Source organism: Buceros rhinoceros, unplaced genomic scaffold (assembly GCF_000710305.1).
Source record: "Buceros rhinoceros silvestris isolate BGI_N320 unplaced genomic scaffold, ASM71030v1 scaffold26736, whole genome shotgun sequence".
Taxonomy (NCBI): domain Eukaryota; kingdom Metazoa; phylum Chordata; class Aves; order Bucerotiformes; family Bucerotidae; genus Buceros; species Buceros rhinoceros.
In genome coordinates, this window is record NW_010416198.1 from 21,420 (window position 1) to 40,818 (window position 19,399).

The 19,399-nt window shown below is 40.7% G+C and overlaps 1 protein-coding gene across 1 annotated transcript in view; it reads right to left on the minus strand.

The window, feature by feature from the left end:
- The window catches only part of IFT80 (intraflagellar transport 80), a 38,224-nt gene that overhangs the window by 18,343 nt on the left and 482 nt on the right, over window positions 1–19,399 (minus strand). Inside the window, exons 2-7 of the mRNA XM_010137729.1 lie at window positions 18,811–19,032; window positions 12,946–13,056; window positions 10,806–10,874; window positions 5,183–5,292; window positions 4,582–4,671; window positions 3,694–3,831 (exon numbers count right to left, since the gene is read on the minus strand). Of these exons, the coding sequence (XP_010136031.1) occupies window positions 3,694–3,831; window positions 4,582–4,671; window positions 5,183–5,292; window positions 10,806–10,874; window positions 12,946–13,056; window positions 18,811–19,032 (740 nt within the window). The remainder of the gene's footprint in view (window positions 1–3,693; window positions 3,832–4,581; window positions 4,672–5,182; window positions 5,293–10,805; window positions 10,875–12,945; window positions 13,057–18,810; window positions 19,033–19,399) is intronic.

A 19,399-nucleotide genomic window follows, 5' to 3' on the forward strand; every position in this document is an offset into this window, starting at 1 on the left:
GCTGCTGCCTTAAACTTTTGTTGGACTTGACCCCAGTAATTAATGCAAATTTCACTAAGCCTCGGCCTCCAGGTGAAGCACTAAGCTGTGTAGTAGAAGGACAAACAGAGGATATTTAGAATGCTCCTGAAATCCAACTCATTTCACAATTAATAGACCCAAGAACTGAAAACAGGATGACAAACTGTCCCATATAAATTATTCACCTTAGAAAATGAAATGGTGATGTAGTTCTTTAAATAGATTATTATTTCCATAGATGATCCACAATAATTGCAATAAATTAAGATATGCCAACTTGGAAAGAACTGGGCAACAACATCACTCCATGAGAAACCCATCTGTAATATTTTTTTCTTTTATTGAGCTACCAAGAATTCAGGATCATGTTCGTTAATAAAGGCAGATGAAACATAGACAGCACAGAACAAACCCTTATTGTTGTTCCACTGCCAAATGCATATCTCTGTGAAATGCGGCTAAATCAAAACATAACGGAATCAAAATTTTATTAAGTTTTCCAATTTCATTTTATATAATCTCTACGAAAATTAGACACACCATGGGGCAAGCCATGGAATATAAGAAGACCCTTATAACAGCACCAGTCAAATATGCAAACTACCAGTCTAGTGAAACAGCCACAACTCATTCTGTGATAAAAGAATGTACATAATCATTTAAAAATGTGACCTTACAGCTTTACGCAGAGAATTGCTTCATTACAAAGCCCTTGCTAAGTGTAGTGATGAAATCAAGATAAAAGAAAGGGCAAGATGTAGCAGTCAAACAAACATTGATTTATTTATGAAAACTGACTGTAGACAAACATCACCAGAAAAAATATTGAACAAGAAAAGCATGATTAATTTGGAAGATGACAACAACCACAAATCAAATCAAGCTGATCAAACCCCATTAAGGGTAAATAAATCATTAAGAGAAGATGATCTAAAGGGCCTCCCCAAAACAAATGAACAAATACATTGAGTGTTATTAAAATACAAATGTGATGTCCACCTTTGCTAACATTTGTTGGTAATTTTGAAAGGGTTAATTTGACCACAGTGCTTCCCTTTAAAGTTTTTTATGAGTTATTCATCTACGCTCTCACAGGCGCTGGGAAAGCAACCTGTCTTTGGAGCAGATGGGCACGGTCCATTTTCTAGGACTCTTCCGTGGGAGTGGAGCAAGGGAGGAACTCAGTGAATTTCAGTAATTCTCACCATCTCTTACTGTGTAAATATTTTGACCTGATCAGTAATGTCAGGGGAAGCACGCAGAGCCAGAGGAAATAGCTCACATAAATGAACTTTTTAAGCACTGCCCTCCATCCAAGGGATGAGATTCAGGAAAGCTGTGAACACTGGGAAGGCTAAAGTCTATCCATCGATACGTCCAGCTTTACATTTCAATAGACACACTTTAAAATTAATCTCTCTGCAGGACTGACGCCTTCTGCAGGGGCACTAAAGCAGGCAACAAAAGTCAACATCAAATATATTTTGCTGGTACTCTGTAGGACAGCCATAATAATTCCTTTGATATACATAATGCTATCAGAGCAAAAGTGATTTTTAAATGAAGAAATAAAACTATTAGAAGATACTCTTAGACTTGTAGTTTTCTTTTTTAACACAAAGCTGATAGAACAAAGTATCCAGGTAGAAAGAAAAGGAGAACAGAATGTGCGCTAACAGAATTTAATTTAATTTAATTATGCCCCCAAACCGAACACATATGCTAGAGAAGAGTTAATGATATACGTATCGCCTGATGGCTCCCCAAGGAGCAATTTGCCAACACAGCTCCATTACATCAGACATAATAAAAATGTCTATGCTGACCAGTAAAAGCCAGGTCTGGTTCTCTTCAAACTCCATCGCTCTGGTGGTATGTGAATCATTCTTCCTTTTCCCTCAATACCAGCAAAGCTGCTGCTTTAGTAACTATTTACATTCAATGTCAGGAAAGAAACTTCCATGAAAAATCATGACTTTTGAAGATAATAAATTCTCGTTGCCAGCTGCTAAACAGACAAAAGCATCTGGCACCAGCTACTGTACATGCCTTGGTTTCTTGAAGAGTTGAGTAATGAACCAGGGAAAGGAACCCTTCATTTTATGAAAAAATAAACCTATCTGCACTGAAATTTCAAACAAAGTCCACAGGCCTGTTCAGTATTAAACGCTGATTTAAAAATGACTGGTTTTCGGCTAGCAGGAGTTGGAACCATACTTACAGTAAATTATATTACATAATAACTACCAAGAAAAACAGCCGGGCCCTGGGGACGAGAAACAAAAGCTATACGCTCCACACAGCACAGATGACAGCAGAAAAAGAAATCCAGTATTTTCCTTCCTGTTCCGCCGCACCAGCCTTTGCCACATTCAAGCATAAATCCATATTGAGCGCAAAATGCCACTGAAATCGTCAGCCTTCCCCACACGAGAGCTGATTTATTTCAGTTTCCCACTTGCTGGTACAGCTCAGTGATGCCCGTACCCAGAGAGGGGATGGGAAGGGGTTGAGGAAGAAGAGGGCATGGGTCAAAGAGCTGTTTTGAGAAGAAAATACTAACGGCTGTTGGTAACGGTCTGATTGTTTAAACCAATATACGTTACACGATGTTGTTCAACACAGATTAACTACATTAATTGGTTCATACAAAACTCCTTCAAGATAATCATCACCAAATTTCACTTATACAGAATAATTAGCACTCGGAATTTTTCATGGCAAGAGGAAAAGGCACAGAGAATAGAAGCAATCCTTACTTTAAATTTAGCACCTCGCTGTTACTTCTGGTGGCAAAGATCACTGAAACCAGAATCGGTCCAGAAAGTGAAATACGAAGACTCAGAGATCTCGTCCTGCCCATCGCCTCTCATACAATTTTTAAAGGCTCTTCTACATGAATGTAAAAATACACAAAACACACAGTCCAAGCTCATGTTCTACAGAGGTGCCCAAAACCACCTCAGCAAACACTGTTTTTCCAATCTGAGCAGAAGAGCAACCAACGCAACAAGGAAAGAGGTAGAGAACGGGACACACGAGTCAGAATAAAAAGTTGCAGAACCACAAGAAATCCACAGAGATAATCAGGTCAATCTGTGCCCCGGGCTTTCTCAGAATATCAATGAGGGCAGAAGAAACAGCATTAAATTCATTTCGTTTGGACACCAAGTCGTAAAAAACCTCAGTCAAGGACAACAAACTGAGAGTAAAGCTTCAAGGAAAACAAAAACAGAAAATAATGAGATGTGCCTGTCGACTCTTAGGTTTTTTTAAGAAAAAAAAAGCCAAATAATAAAAGCACAGGACACTGTTCTTCTGCCTCCTTTTTAAAGATAGGTTATTGTTACACACCCCTCGCTTTTTATGGCTAGTAACTGCCAGTTACGATTACCTTACAAGAGATTCTTTGTGTTTTTAAGGAAAAAAGCTTAAAAATGCACAGAAAAATGTAACGTCCTGAAAGGTAAGTTATAAACAACTTTAATCTAATCCAAACCATTTTACAAAATACCTTAGTCAGAGGCACCCAGCAGAAAGGTGCTGGAAATCATGATTGGTTTTTGCTAATAAAAATACTCCCCTGTACCCATATATCCTCAGCAATATTTGCTGTATCATCAACAACTTTGTACAACACCCCATCTGCTCTTCCTCAGAGCTGTTACTTACCCCAGTTTTATCGCACAGGCGCAAGGTATGGAAAGAGCCCACAGCAAACAATTCTCCGTCCACAGCCCAGGCCACGGATGTGATAGGATATTCATGGGGCTGGGAGCTGTACAGCAGACGACCGTAACTGTCCCAGACCTTCAAAAAAAATTGAGACATAGCTCTATATGATCACAGTTTGGGTGTACCTTCACTTCTTCTAGAGCTGTCATTTCCCCTCACGAGCAGGGAGGTTGCAGAAATGAACTCTCTAAGTTACGTCAGTGCCTCTTGGTGCAACGGGTGAAATCACATCTATTCCAGATCACTTCCCATTAAAGGTTGTTCCTAATCAATACTGGTTTGTTCAACATGACAGACTTTGCTTTGCCGCTGGCAAATGTTACATCATTCTGTATAAAATATTTTGACCTAATGAGTTTTGTTTCTTGCAAATTACTGTAAGTCTGTAAAATAACCACAAGGTTTCTTCCATTTGCGCTCATTTCCCAACAGTGGGAGTATTCCAGACTTTCTCACTGACTGAAGCCAGCAGAGTACCAGCAAGCCAGTTCTCAGAGTGGAGCTGTCTGATTTTAATACTTCGATAATTTTTTAAAATTTCTTAATGGTGTACATTTTTATCACAGCCATTATACACTTACAGAATGAACCAACATATTATATAATTTAAAATAAGTTTCTGCTTCAGAGAAGAAGCACAATATGTTTTTTCTACTTTGGATATAGAAAATTCTCACCAAAAAATTCCTAAAGGTATTCACTAATGCTCCTGTAATAGAAAAGACTAGTTTTATCTCCTGTAACTTTACATTAAAGTATTAGAAAACATGAGAATACCTCTTTGCCAGTCATTTAGTTTCCCCTAGAAAGATAACCAGTACTCACCTTGTATTTACAATCTTCACCTGCAGAAAGAATAAGGTCATTAACAGAGTTCCAGTCCGTTTTTAAAATCAGTCCATCATGGGCTTTCCACTGAAATGGAAAAAAAAAAATAAATTAAACATAGGCATAACATGTCTGACAACTTCTATTAATATTTATCGTTCATCATGTAGGAGCATTCAGAACCTCCAATGCAGTCCAAATGCAGAGACGTCTTCTCTCCTGCCACAAAAGAAACGAAATACAGCCTGACCAGGGCAGAACGAAGAACGTCCTCAACGACTGCTGCTGCCCCTTTCTGCTTTTTCATAACAGAGGAAGAGTCAAAGGCTGCTGCAGCTTTGGACTGATTATTTGCAAAAAGGGAAATGCTTAGTCTCAGGCCTGAAGAACATCCACAGCAGAAACTGTCACATTTTTTTTAGCTGAGAGAAAAGAACAATCTTCTCATTCTCAAAAAAACTAAAAGGGGGGAAGAAATAGAGGTGCACATGTTGCATGGGAAATTTTAGCACAAACATTTTAAGTTTGGTAAAACTCTACATAACTGAAAAAAGTTTACACATGGAAGTATGAGACAACCTCAGTGTATTACTGATACCTGCAGAACTTTAGCATTGGGCTGAAGAGGTTTAATAACCAGCTGCTTCCCTGAAGTGTAAAGAACTTTTTCAGAATCGGGTCCCCAGGCTACTGAGTACACTGGAGTTCCTGTGGGCAGAGCGAAAGAAAGAAGGAAAACATTTCTTAAGCACTTCTTCATCTTGTGCTCTCTCTAAACCAGCTCTGGAACAATTAAAACCACCAAATTTCTTCTTCTAATGTAAGATTTCTTCTTCAGTCAAATCATCTTCTTAACTAGACCATTCTGTTTCCTCAGCTTCCCTGAAGCTCATGTATACACTCCCAATTGTTTTTGTTTTCCCACTCTTAAAAAAAAGTCTGACCAATTAATTCCAAGATACAGTTGAGCAAACCTTAGATGACACTGTCCCCCTCACCTTTGGGTCTCCTTTCCTCCTTAAGGTGCTTGTCCCACACAAGGACATACTGATCCCCTGGTTCGTGGTTGACCGGGACACTGCAAAGCCTCGTGTGTTGCCTTCTACCATCTTCTCTATGGTCTCAGACAAAGCCCTTCAGAGCCAGTCCCCTTTCAGTGTCTAGTTGTGTTATGGCATCTCTCATTATTAAAGTGTTAACTCTTCCCAACAGAGCTGTTCACAAAATCAGCCTTCAATGCCCAGCTGACAAATCTTCACATCCTGTCCCCCGCTCTCTGTAGTTTGTAGACACTTCCTACAAAACTATTTCACGTCTACCTCAAACCCCACCCAAACTCATTGACCGTAACACCTACAAGGTGATTAACGCCAGCTCTGAGACACTAACCGGGATGTTGACTAACTCCTCATTTAAAGCCAACTAATATTTGTTTCAAAAGCCAGCCCAGCAAGCCAGGCAGATGGTCCCCCATGCCACCATCTGTCACTTTAGTACCACGTTTTTAATATCGCATCTTTCCCAAACCTCATTATCTATTGCCATTTACTGTGCTAGTAATTTGGAAAACTTTCTAGAAGGGAACAGCTTTACACAACTCCAGACAACGAACAGTAGCAGCTGCATTTTATATTTAATCTTTTATACTCTGTGATTTTTTCACAATTCTCACTTAAGAGACACAGAAAATCAACATGACAACAGTCATCCTAATACTTACAAACAGACTTCAGAAAACAGCTCTTTTCCCTTACAGCGGTGACACTAAGCATACATGTGGGCAGGAAAGGCTCTGAAATGCACCTGAATTCTTCTTTGAAAGATGTTTAGGCTCCATAATTAAGCCTCTAACAAACAATGCAGTTTTGTTTTGCTGCACATATAAACCACCCCCCCCACTGCCCCCCAAATGGCCCATACACAAGGAACTTCCAAAACAAATGACCACAAACAAAACTAGGAAGAGTGGCCCACAGCCTCCACAGATTCTTCCCAAGTAACTGAAAACAATTTTTTGCAGGTTGAAGACTCCAGAACGATGGATCTAGAATAAAGCTGTTCCGTTTTAAGATGCTGTAGTTTTCAAATGAAGTTTTTTGAAAATAGGAGAAAGTAAAAAATTACACAGAAAACCATCCAGGAAAAAAAAAAAATCAGATTTGCCAACTATGCAAATATTTTCTGTAGCTCTTGACAGGCTGAGTCTCCCCTGAAGAAGGAGAATCAAAGTCTTAAGCTGTATGATTCCTTGCAGATATAAGCAAGAGAGTCAAGTCAAGAGAGGTCCAAACATTTATTTCTGTCACAGCAAAAGCCCCATAGCAATGGACAGCAAGTCTCAGCACGGCCTCAACATCACAGCGCGTATAATTATTAGGGATTCATGGAAATTTCAGTTGATAACTAAGTATCACATGAATTAAAATTGATCCAAACAATGGGCATTTATATATCTTTACAGTTATTTAAAAAACCCCAAAACTCTTAAGAAATGCTCTTACAAGGTAAAATTTCCAAAGACACAGTTGGCAGATTAAGATCCATTTAAAAAAATGACTCAGGAACGTCTTTTTCAATGAGATTTAGATACTTCAGCGATTGAACTGCTTTATCAACTATCCTAAAATCATTTAATATCTTACCCATTCCAGCCTTCGCATTTGCCCTCTGCACAAAAAGCTGATTGTATTAGGGCAGATCGTTCAGCACATTAAACTTGATTAGAGCTTTCAAAAGTTCAAACTCTGAGCTGCGACCTCGGGCCACTGCTCCTGAGCATTTGTGAACTTCATCTCTTTTCTTCTAAGAAGGTATTTATTTTACTTAGAAAAACAGATTTATGTCAATTCTTTTTTTCTAACTTGTCAACCATCATAGGAGACAACACACAAGTAAATCTGGCACTAACTATTTTCCTACTGGCAGCAATTTATGTTGAAAATGACATAAATTCTGTCATCAGCTGTACAGAAATTCTAAATAAACTAATTTTTGTCCTGCTCTAATGCTGATTTAACAATCAGAGGACTTTTATATTTAAACCAAATGTTTAACTTTTTTATGATGGCTGCCTACTTAACCACAATTTCCAGGGCTTAACAGCAGGAGCTAAGTTAACTCATTTCCTTCTGCACTTAACAAGAACTTGGTTGGGAGAAGGCTGCCAACACGCTGCATTGCTGTGGAGACCAAAATCCAGCAGAGTGGACCAGCTGCGGCAGCTTGCACTGGTGCTCACCGCTCCCTGGAGAAATACTCCCTGAGCACAGCAGAAGGGGTGGACTGCAAGAGGATCAGCAGAAAGACTGTCAGCACCAGGCGCCCAGGATGGGCTTTTCACAGTCAGGGCTCCACTAGTAGATGTGAATCCTGAAGGAATCGTTTCTGGGGCCAACGCGTACAGATCCTCCGGTAATTACACCACCAAGTCTGGGTGAGACTTTTTGCTTTCACAGGAGTAGAGACATTAATTTGGACAATTTTACGTCTCTCTGAGGCAGCACAAAAACCAGGAGCTGCATTTGGAATGCAGTTGTCTCTCAAAAACTAAGGCCTGCTTCACAATAAACATGTTGTTCTTAAAACTGTTTGCATTGCAACTGCTGTGATTCTGCTTCCGTTAACCAAAAAGGCAACTCATACACCCACTATCCACATTAATCCCTGCTGCTTACTCAGCGAACTTGTAAGAAAGTCATCAGGGCCAAAAGATAAGCCCTCTAAAAGGTACGGTCTAGTACTAGCTGACAAATTCAGTTTGGAAGAAAGGTGCCAGCAATCACCTGAAGAACTAGAAATCCATCTGGGGTAAACTGGGAGAATGTGTGGCACAGCAACAAGGGTCTGTGGATGACGTTTAAACGATAAATGAGTGTCATATTCTTTTATAACAGAAAGTCACGGCTTTGCTGAGAATCAGAAAGCACATTGAGAGCACTGCCTTGGTCTGCACAACGTATATGGATTTTCATAAAGGTTATGGTGATATTCTTCACCAAATGCTCTTAAAGAAAGCAAGGTTTCATGGCACAAGAAATAAAGACGTGCCGTGGATTTAAGATATGACTTTCCCACAAGGAATTACTCCTGTCTTCAAGGGAGTTTGGGGCACCGGAATCATTACCAGCATCTAGCAATGAAATGTGTATGGTGGATCCACAAGGCTTGCTTGCCCTGAAGATTCTTGGAAGAAGAGCAAAGTTACCAGCAAAGCTGACAGCTTCACTGGTGGGATGAGGTAAAGGAACAGTAAAGAGGTAATTCTGCGGCTCTCTCCAAAGGAACAGAGCACAGCATCATGCTGCAATCACAGAATACAAAGAGAAATCCCGCTTTAACCATAATCCTGGGGGTTACTGACATGTGCCAAGGAGATCCATGAAAAAAAATCTAAACACATCAGTGCGTCCTGTCAGCTGAATGTCCAAAGGATTGTGAATACAGCGTATTTTTAAAAAAGCTTTCAGTTTAAGGAAATGAAGGAACAAAAGGAAGAATATTAAAATCATCTAAGGATGAAGAAGTGAGATCAAGCTCCCAGAACCAAGCAGCCATATCACAGTGGGAGGCTGAAAGCAGCAGAGCCTCCAGGGTCACATCATCTTTATTCCATGCACCAGCACGATGGAAAGACGTGTGGCCAGATAGCTCCATGGAAGTACTGAAAATGTTAAAAAAGGGAAAAATGTATGTTCGTGGTTTTGTGGTGAATAAAAATCCAAAGATAGAACAGGCACAGGGACCATCATCCAAAGATAAGAGCCTGAAAACTTATTTCTAATACAGAGTGGAATGAGTAGAAAGAACGTCAGCCAATGGGAACCATTCCGTTTCTCAAGGAGATGACGAAGGAAGTGAAAAATGAGCTCCAACGTGATCTACTTCTCTGAAATGACTCTTCTGCAGAATCCTGTCCCAGTGTCAGGCATGGCAGCAGCTTACACACGGGGCTGTGCAAATCTCATCCTACAAATTTAAAGTTTAAAGGGCTTCTGAGCCTCCCTGAGGGCTCCACTGTACTTTTATAGGCTACCAGAAGCTCCAAGTGAAAATTCAGCTGCATATTTCAAACTTGAACACATCTCTTACTCTATAAGTTTCATCCATCCTCAAATAAGCTCAACTAAGCATAAAACCACTTGAAACTTACCAAATGAGAAATAGTGAAGAGCGTGCGCTTCAGTTTTAATTTTTTTGAAAAATTATAGTTCCATTGGTTTATCTTTTTACATTGTAAGCATGAGAAACCCCCCACGCCATCTGAGTATGAACTTCCTCAACAGAATGGAAATATATCTTACATTCACTCCTGTGGTTAAAATGCCTTCAACGGGTTGAAAGAATTCAGATAATTTGTTTTAGAAAGAGATAAGGGTCTGACATTTAACCCAAGCCCAGGTGCATGTGGTTTCTTAAAAAATGTCAAAAGGTCACATGATCTCAAGGTATGAAGTCTGAAAAACAAAATCGAGCTCAGTATCTTCACTGAAATAGTACCGAAACGTTGGATATCACGATTATAAAACCCAGCTTTTAAAAAACACCAAACATCATCTGTATAAATATGTATTTGCGGCTTATGCTGTTACACCCCACAATAATTGATTTTAAACGGACTTAAACAACCTGAATGCTCTAGGATGTGTAAAACTGCAGATACAAAGCCAAGATCAAGGTTAGGTCTCTGTGGCCTTGGTTCAGCAAACAACTCGAGCACTGGGATCGTTTCACCTCAGCAGGACTGTTTCCATACGAAGTTAGTCCCTGGGTTAAATATGCAGATGAACCAAGGGCTGTTACGAGTTCCGCAGTTCAGAGGAACTAACTTACACGCGCTTTGTCTTCTTGTAATGCTTTTAGAGGGTTTTTTTGCAGTTTCACCATAAGAGTCTTGTGGCTTGGTATTAAAAACTGGATTTAATTTTTGAGCCTCTCCAGGATCGGATCCTGAGGGCACAACTGAAACCATTGTCTAAAAATGTTGCAACAATATTTTTAATTTGAGAATATTTTTAAAGATAATCATCCTATTAAAAATCCAGTTCTTCCTGTATTCAACTATGATTTATGGCCAATAGTAGGTAAGTTTATCTAGGCCTTAAGATCCTTAAACAAACCATTAAACAAACAAAACATGCCAGATTTAGGGTCTGTTATTTAACTGTATTTCCTAATAACCTGAATTAAAAAGTTCTAATGGGACTTTAAGACAATGAACTTACCTTGCTGAGCTAACGTGGATCTCAGCATTCCACTTTTAGACCAGATTTTCACTTGCCCATCTTCACCAACTGTAAAATTATCACAAAACCATCAACTTCAACACAAAACCAAACACGGCACTTGTGTTTACCTAGGAAATTCGAGCATTAAGGCCAGGTCTTCTTACAGGTAAATATTGTTTATTTAGTCTTCCCAACATGGGAATCATTTAAGACTGTTCTTCTGCTGTTACCAACAAGCCTCTTTCTCTCCTGAAAAGATAGTAGCTATTTACAGTCTGCTGGCCCAGAGGCCACTCAGTGAGTCTCTGCGGAGTCTGAAGAGAGCAGGAGCAGGTTTTATGTATTAAAACTGGAGCTGATATATGGTAAAACTAAAGATAACTGAAGGCGCTGTTTGGAAAGCTTAAATTTTGCAACATAACTGTGTGTTAGCAAGAAACTCAGTCCACCTGTTAAAGACGAAGCTCTTACACATGACAGGGCACAGCTTTGTGTGCATTAAGAACACATTTCCTAGTGCGCTGCTGGATTTCAAACGTGCAGCTCTGGGCCTTCCTTTAGGGCTCCCAGATTCAAGTAATGAGGAAAAAGTTGCACGTAGACACTTCATACCATTCGTCCATTCCAAGGTAATTAACTCACCAGATTTCAGGTTTTTATATCTGGCCGATGTAACTTTTAAGCAATTAAAAACTGTAAAAAGATTTTTTTAATATCCCTTACTTGTTAAAACAGAGCGATACAGAGTACTTTAACTGATGCAGCCCCATCAATGACTCGCTATTCCCCAAGCGTACAGTTGTGGGGTGAGAGTAGCTGAACTTCTCAGAGTGCACTGCTAGGATACGGACGATTTCCCGTACACCCCACAAAAAACAAGAAGATTGAAAAGGCCATTTTGACTTTTCCTTTGGAGAAGTTCCTGAGGCAAATCTGTCTTTAAAAAGAACAATATTTCTATCCCTCTGGGATCCGAGAGGAACTTGCCAGACAGAGTTCCTTGAAGCAGCATTTTAGAAGCAGACTGAGTCTGGAAACAAGCACATCCAAAATTATCTCCAGTACTTCTGGACTGAGTTGGAATGTGTCCAAAGAAATCAGCTGTGCTGGATCAACAGGAGGCTGCAGAGAATCCTGACACCAACAGACACCCCATAAAGGAGAAGCCTATTACAGGAAATTTAACTACCTTCCCCTTAACATCAAGATAGAAGTTTTTGACAAAAATGCCTAAAGCAACTAATTACCAAAAGATTTAGGACAAGAAGCCATGTAGAGATAGAGACACTGGGAGATCACTGCTAGCCTCAGCAGCGGGATCTACGCCACTGCAGCGGGATCTACGCCACTCATAAGGATCGAGGAAGAGAAGCACAGGAACATACAAGATGCTCATGAGGCCTCAGTAAACTTTGCTGGCTAAAAATTACACCAAATGTCACGTGAAGGGATATAAATGTACCAGCTCAGCAACCTTTTATTGTAACAGGTAAGAAAAAACCCCCAAATATTCTCCTTTATGAAGTGCAGAACATCTACAAAACATCTAAGCACTCCGATATTAAAACCATTTACTCTTGAGTAAATAGGGTAACATCTAATCAACAGCATCACTAAAAAGGGAAAGGTTTTTACTGCATCTTCTAATAATTATAATAGACAACATTATCCTATAACAGCATTAATCAAATAGTGCAAAATTAACTTCTATGAGACAAGGTGATAACAACCCAGTGATAATGAAGACACAAACAAGTATGTTCTTATAGCTAATTTCATTTATATCGCTAGTTTTGTTTCCAATTCCCCCTTCCCAGGAGAATTTCAACTAGACCAGTGTGTGAACACGATAGACTCAGTTTTATTCATTCAGATTCCGTGTAACTACAATATGCACTATGAAATTAAGGATTATAACTTCTAAACATACGTTTAGTATTAGATTATCTTCCCAAAACACTCTCCTGTATTTACCCCACATAAAGCACTGACACTCTACACATTTTACTGAAAGCACCTGCTTTTCATACATTTCAAGACTGTGGTTTTGCACCCTTGCATTTCTTCATAGCATGTCGACTTTGTCTATTAAAAAAAAGGCTTTATTTTGAAGTTTTTCATGGCTTGAAGAACTTACCAGTAACCAGGGCTGTTCCTTCATAACTCCACCTTCCTGCCAGCACAGCTCCACAGTGCGCTTCCACGCTCTTCTCCACTCTTCCTAACTTGGAAATCAAGTGGAACTTCCCTAAACAAAAGACACAAATCACAGAATCACAGAACCATCCTGTTGGAAGAGACCTTTAAGATCGAGTCCAACCGTTTGCCCTGCCCTGCACTGCCGGGGTCGCTAAACCACGTCCCTCAGCTCCATGTCTACATGGCTTTTGAACACCTCCAGTACAGACAGTGTGTGGATCTGTATGACGCCTGCAACAGGGTCCTCTGCTATTAAAAACACACACACAAAATGAGAAACCAGCAAGAAAAAAAGAACAAAACACACATTGTTCACAGCTCTGATGAGCCCAAACAAACAAGCTCATGCAGAGGAACTTGTAAACCGGCTACAATGCCGGTTTGGGTTGGTTTCTTTTCCTTTTGGTGTGTATAACCTTTGTTTCTCCTGTTCATTTTTTAGGTCCCTTTCAGGTTTGCAGGTTTCTTTGGGGACACAACTGCCGGCTGTTACTGCATTGTCTGAAAGTGAACGAACGGTTCATCGCTGGAGCCCAGGAGAGTCCTTGTGGGTTCAGGGTTTTTTTTTTAGGATCTGAAAAATCACTCAAGGCCAAAAGGATAATGGAAAAGCGAGAACAATGTGGCCATCGGTGAGCACGGCTCTGAGGAAGTATTCCTACCCGCAACATGGAGCTGTGATGGAAACTCGCAGAGGCCAAAAACAAAGCTATTAATGATTTCAGCAGAAGCACAAGGAAGTCTTTCTTTCTTTCCAAATGAGGGATGTTGCTTAAATTCAGGAAGATCAAATTCAAACTGGACCAAAGAGCAGACAAAAGAGGACTTGGAAACATGTGGCAGAACAAATGGGTGGCTTAGCATAGTTCCGGGATTCCAACTAACTACTTCAAAACCAAAATTCTTTTACAATTATTTGATCTAACGGGCCAGACAGTGAGCACCACCCGCAGTCTCCAGAGCGACCAGAACTCTTTGAGATCACCAGCGCACAGACACCGCACACCAAGCATGTGTGAATGCTCCATTGCTTACGACGGGATCATCTTCCATTAATAACATCCTGCTTGGGAGCACGAACCGGGAACCAGGCCACACCTGCTGAGCCACAACTGGAAACTAAATTCCCAACCATTTCAGTGAAGGACCACACTATTGAGAGCAGTATGTGACTGTGCATGATAACAGAACGAACCGTGCAGAAGGTAAAATCCTGTGACATGACTGCTCTAAATGGACATTCTGACAGCAAAACTTCATCAGCCTGCGCTGCCAGGGGCTTGAAACAGTTTTTGCTGTGTTCTGGTTTCCAATGCTTTATCGGGCACTTCAATGTAAAAAACAAAACCAACAAAAAACATCGACAGAAGAACCAGACTAAAAGAAAAGAATAAGCACTCTGGTGGATGTGGCAGTCAATAACCACAAAACTCGCATCAGAGCTCTCTACAGCCTTGGTCAAATTAACAGAGCACTTTAAATATCAGGCACATGGTACCTGCTTGCTTTTCCTTGTCACTCAGATCTACCAGAGGATCTGAACAGCCAGCTCATCCCTTTTTTCCCCCTGAATTCACAGAACTCATGTTATTGCTATGACCAATTCTTTCTCAATCATTTCAGTTTCCTAAAATTTTCAGTACTGGTGTTCTACATTTAATGCATTATGTCGCTTTATAAATTCTGTACAATTTTACAAAATTAATGATTCAGTTATTTTACAGAACATCTCTCAGGTCTGAGATTCTCATGTTTTGTATGTAAGCAATAACTGGATTCACTGGAATTCAACAGCTAAACGCTATTTTCTCCAATTAATAGTCAAAATGGCCTTTTCTGCTTTTCAAATCTGGTCCCAGGGCTATGAGCACTCTCACGCCATCAGCTACAGGATCGCCAGGAAGCGGCCGAGCGCTCCACAGCCATTCTGAACATATTCCACTAATTTCCATTGCAAAATAATAAAAAAAACCCAAACAAGCACTTGGCAAACTGGGAGCTACCGCACACCAAGGTGCTTGTCAGCTTCCAGAGTCCAAGCTGAAACACCCAGAATGACTTCATTTTAAGGATACAAAGAATTTGCTGGCATTTTCTATATTGAAACGGGAGCTGCCACTGACCTGGGCAGCATCTGTGAGACTTTGGTACTCCTGGGAAAGATGCGATCATGCGTTTAAAAACTGCCTGGTGACACCTAAGCAGAACGGGGCGCACTGAGAGGCCATGGCTCTCCACTGTGCTGCTGCAACTGCTTTACTCTTCCAACACAGGAATTTACAGCTGATGACAGTCAGACGATGTGACTCATCAGACACTGCTTTTCTCCCCGCGTTCGCACACGGAGGTTGCTCCAAAAGCAACGTTTTGATGGATTTCTCTGCTTTCTGCTCTTCAACTTAACACTGAGGTAGTGGAGCCTTTCAAATGAGAACTTGCTGCTTTATACGCAGTTAAGAAAGGGAAAATTTTAGCTGTATGCGTGGAGTAGATGGAAATGATTCAGCTTACTCTTACTTTACATCTCAGATTTGTAAAATATTGTTCCTTTACTTTTATTACCTCCTGAAGCTGTCCTCAATCTTAAAATGACTCTCTAGTTCTGCAGGACTTTCGAGTGGGAGACTAGCAGCCTGTTCAAACACCGAATATAAAACATCTTTGTTTTGTTCATCTCTTTCCATATACACTGAAATGCTGACCTAAAGTAAAATTATCATGAACACAGAGAGTTGAAAAAATAGGTTTATTCACTTGTCATTTGTGCTTAATAAGCAGTTTAAAGCTAAATGTACTCTATTTTTGAGGAAAAGCAGCAACAACATCAATGTAAGTAGGAAGCAAAAGAACAATATCCCACAAGAGATGCAGCTCAGAATAACACCCAAGAGGATTCAATTTACATTTGCTCTAATTTCACAAACATCTGGAGTTCAACCAGGAATTAGCACAACCCTGTAAAGACATTATACTCCCTTTCCATCAGATTCAGTACATTTCCAGGAACCCTTATCACAGAGATGAATTAACTGTCGCAGGAAAATTGCAGGCTTGACACGTAAGTCATGCTATGTAATAACACAATTTGAAATGAAGGCTTTTTAGAAAACAGCAATTAAGCAACTGAAGTTGTTCATGTGCTTTTACAATGCAGTAATTCACTTGCATATGCAAAAAAAATCTTTACAAGATAAGGCCTCTTTTCTGAAAGTGCTAAGTTACACTAAGAGATGAAAACTTGGAAATTACATTTTTATCTCAAGGTATTCTTTCAGGAGTTTGGTTTGTTGCTCCAAAGATACTGGTTACCTGCCAGCCAGTGCCCTCAAGCACGAGCCATGGAAGCCTCATTTTCCTAGAGAACAGAACTTTAAGAGAAACAAAAAAGTTTCTTCACCCAGTTTTGTTTATGTTTAGTGCTCTGTAAACATGTAAACAAATCGGGGCTTGCTCTGTTCACCTAAACAGAAGTGACATCCTCTCCTCCTCCTGCTACATCGCACGCTGTCTTTGTACCACAGAGGACCTGCTGCTCTGTAAAACCATAAAGCGTTTAGGGTTAACAGCTGCCTTCAGGGAACAACAGGATGCGTCACCTCGGGACAGGGGGAAGTCGGTGGATCGCAGACTTTGATCAGGCAACAGCTACCCCTGCCACACCACCACGGCAATGATGGGCTGACAGGACAGTCTGAAGCAGCCACACATTTGTAAAAAGAAAAAGCCCCAAACCCCGCTGTGATGAAGTGGGCAGAGACAGCCAAACAGTTGATGCTGCACGTCAGAATCAGCAGCATTAAAAAGAAAATGAGAGTTAAAGAGGCGGATGTCCTGAAGCTGGAGCCGATAGACCGTCTAGTGCATATGAATTCCAACAGAGACAGAGCTACCTGGTCATTTACATGTTTCACTGAATGTTTTTCATCATACAGAAATCATTGTCTTATTTTTTACTGTTACAAGCAGACACAGGTTTTCGTGCCCTTCCTCTCACTGTGTCTTGTGGCTGAAATCATTACAAATTACTGCAACACCAGCTAGAATCCTCAGATCATACTCTGGACAAAAAAAGTTTGGTAAAAGTTATAAGCAAACACAACAGTGGCATTGAGGAAAATGCAGATCAACATTCAGGGACTGGTTTAGGTTTTGTTGCTCATGCACAACTAATACCTTGAGCAACAAGAAAAAAATAGTCTGCTAAGCTGTGAGAACCCCTCACTTAAGCCCTCAGCGCCCCTGACTTACAGCACTTGAAGTAATCCAACCCCGGCAGTCAACCCTGAAGAGTCTAAAGAGAAAAATGAGAGAAAAACTGCACAGCAGAGTTTTCAAAGTTGTCTTTTTCCTGAAGGTTGTAGAAGCCCTCGTGTATTTCTTCCATCAGCTTTACTGGAGCAGAACATGGAACACTACCACCCTATTTCAGTAACACTGGAAAACTGACTGAATAAATTAACAGATCTGACTCACTGCAGTTGCCCTTTTGCTCACTATTTACACAAACAATTTAGAACTTTACAGAAACAGGATGTTAGAAAGACAAAAAGTGAAAACTCCAAAAATGAAAGGAATTGAGAGCCCTGGCTGACCTACTGAAACCCCTCCATCCCGGGTCTGTCACCGAAAGGAAAAGAATACCAGTCCCAGGGAGGCCAGCTCAGTGTACACTGATCAGGGACTGACCTTCTGAAGAACATCTTTGTTCAGGTAAACTCTGCCCCTGCAAAGCGTAAATACCATAACTGACACCAATATTAAATGACACAAATGAATCTTCCTTTCAGCTTTCACAAAAGCTTCTGTTTCCACCTTAAGGGCTCCACCAGCAACACTCCGTTAGACCCAGCTGCCTAAAATCGACAGTAAAATTTAGCACAATTGCAAAAATTACGCCACTGTTCGAACTTCTCATCATAATTTTTAAGTGCAACTACCACCAAAAGTCAGAGAAATCTCCAAAATTTCACGAGTTTTCGCTACCTTCTTCTAACACCTATTACTGCTCTCCCTCTGTACAGAAAGCCGTGCTGGGCACACCAGCTGCAGAGTGCTAGTGCCCAGTGACAGACCTTCTGTTCCCAGCCAAGCTCACTGCGAAGGTAGCCAAAAGCCTACAGTAAGTTCTCCTCACCACAGAAAACAGACCAGACCCACAAATTCAAGATTCTGGCTAAAACACGGGCAGAAGTGAGCTGGAAATTCTCCAGCAGCCCCGTCAAACCTCTCGATAGGTCTCCATGGAAGTTATCACCAAGGGCATGAGCAGATGATGTTATTGTCCTGATGGAAACTCTCAACAACGCTTGACCATGTCCTGTTCTGCCTGAAAAAGCAGCTGGCAGAGATTTACAGCAGCGTATTGAGTTTGGTGTTGAGAAACTCCCACTGCTACAATGGTGGAGCAATACAGCTTCGGCACCACACCTCTGACTGCTGACAGAAGAATACAAACCAAGTTGAGCACATCGATGCGATCTGGTTCTTTGTGGCACACTATCACTAGTACCAGCCGGATAATTTCATTGACTTACACTGATACCGTCAACAGCATCATCAAATGAGTAAACCATAATGCATAAAAGGTCAGGACTGGCGTAAGGGCTGTCTGGCTCCTGCAGCTCTTCCAAGACACCCGTACGCACCGTTCTTGGACGTTACACACGGAAGGATCAGAAACCGTTCACAAACCAACACACCAGCTCCAGCAGGGAGCTCTGGCCAGGCAGTCCCAGTCTACACCAAGGACTTGGTTTTATTCCCAGACCATTTTTATAACAAGGTCCATTTTAAAGTGACTTACCATCAGAACTTGTTAGAACAAAGCTCTCGGCATGGGCCTGCTTCTTCCCCCCGATATTTCTGGGAAACCAGTGAAGATCTATGGGGTAAATCTCATCGGGAAGTTTCACCACTCGAGTAGTCTCACTGGTTAAAAGGTTCCATTTCATAATTTGGTGATCATTGCTGCAGGAATACAGCTCGTCAGCCGTAGTCCATCCCACACAGCTAACTAATTCCTTATGTTTAATTCAATTAAGGAAGTCTGAAAAATTTTAATTATTAAAACCAAGCTGACAGAGTATCTCACCTAGGCTGTACTAAACTGAAGGGACAGTACAGGAATTTTGATAAGATTACACTGGATATCTTATAAAAAAATAGGATTCTTCATTCTGTTTTTCCTCTTTTTTGTCAAGAGAAGAGCTAGAAATTCAGCAAAAAATAAAGCGAACTATGATGTCAAAATATGATTTCTGCTATGATGCATACTTATTGAAACACAGCTGGGATGGTGGGTTACACCTCTCAAAGGGCCTTAGCGCGCCATCATTCACGGGTGTTGGTCTATCAACACCACATCGCATATAAATTACTCACATATCCAATTT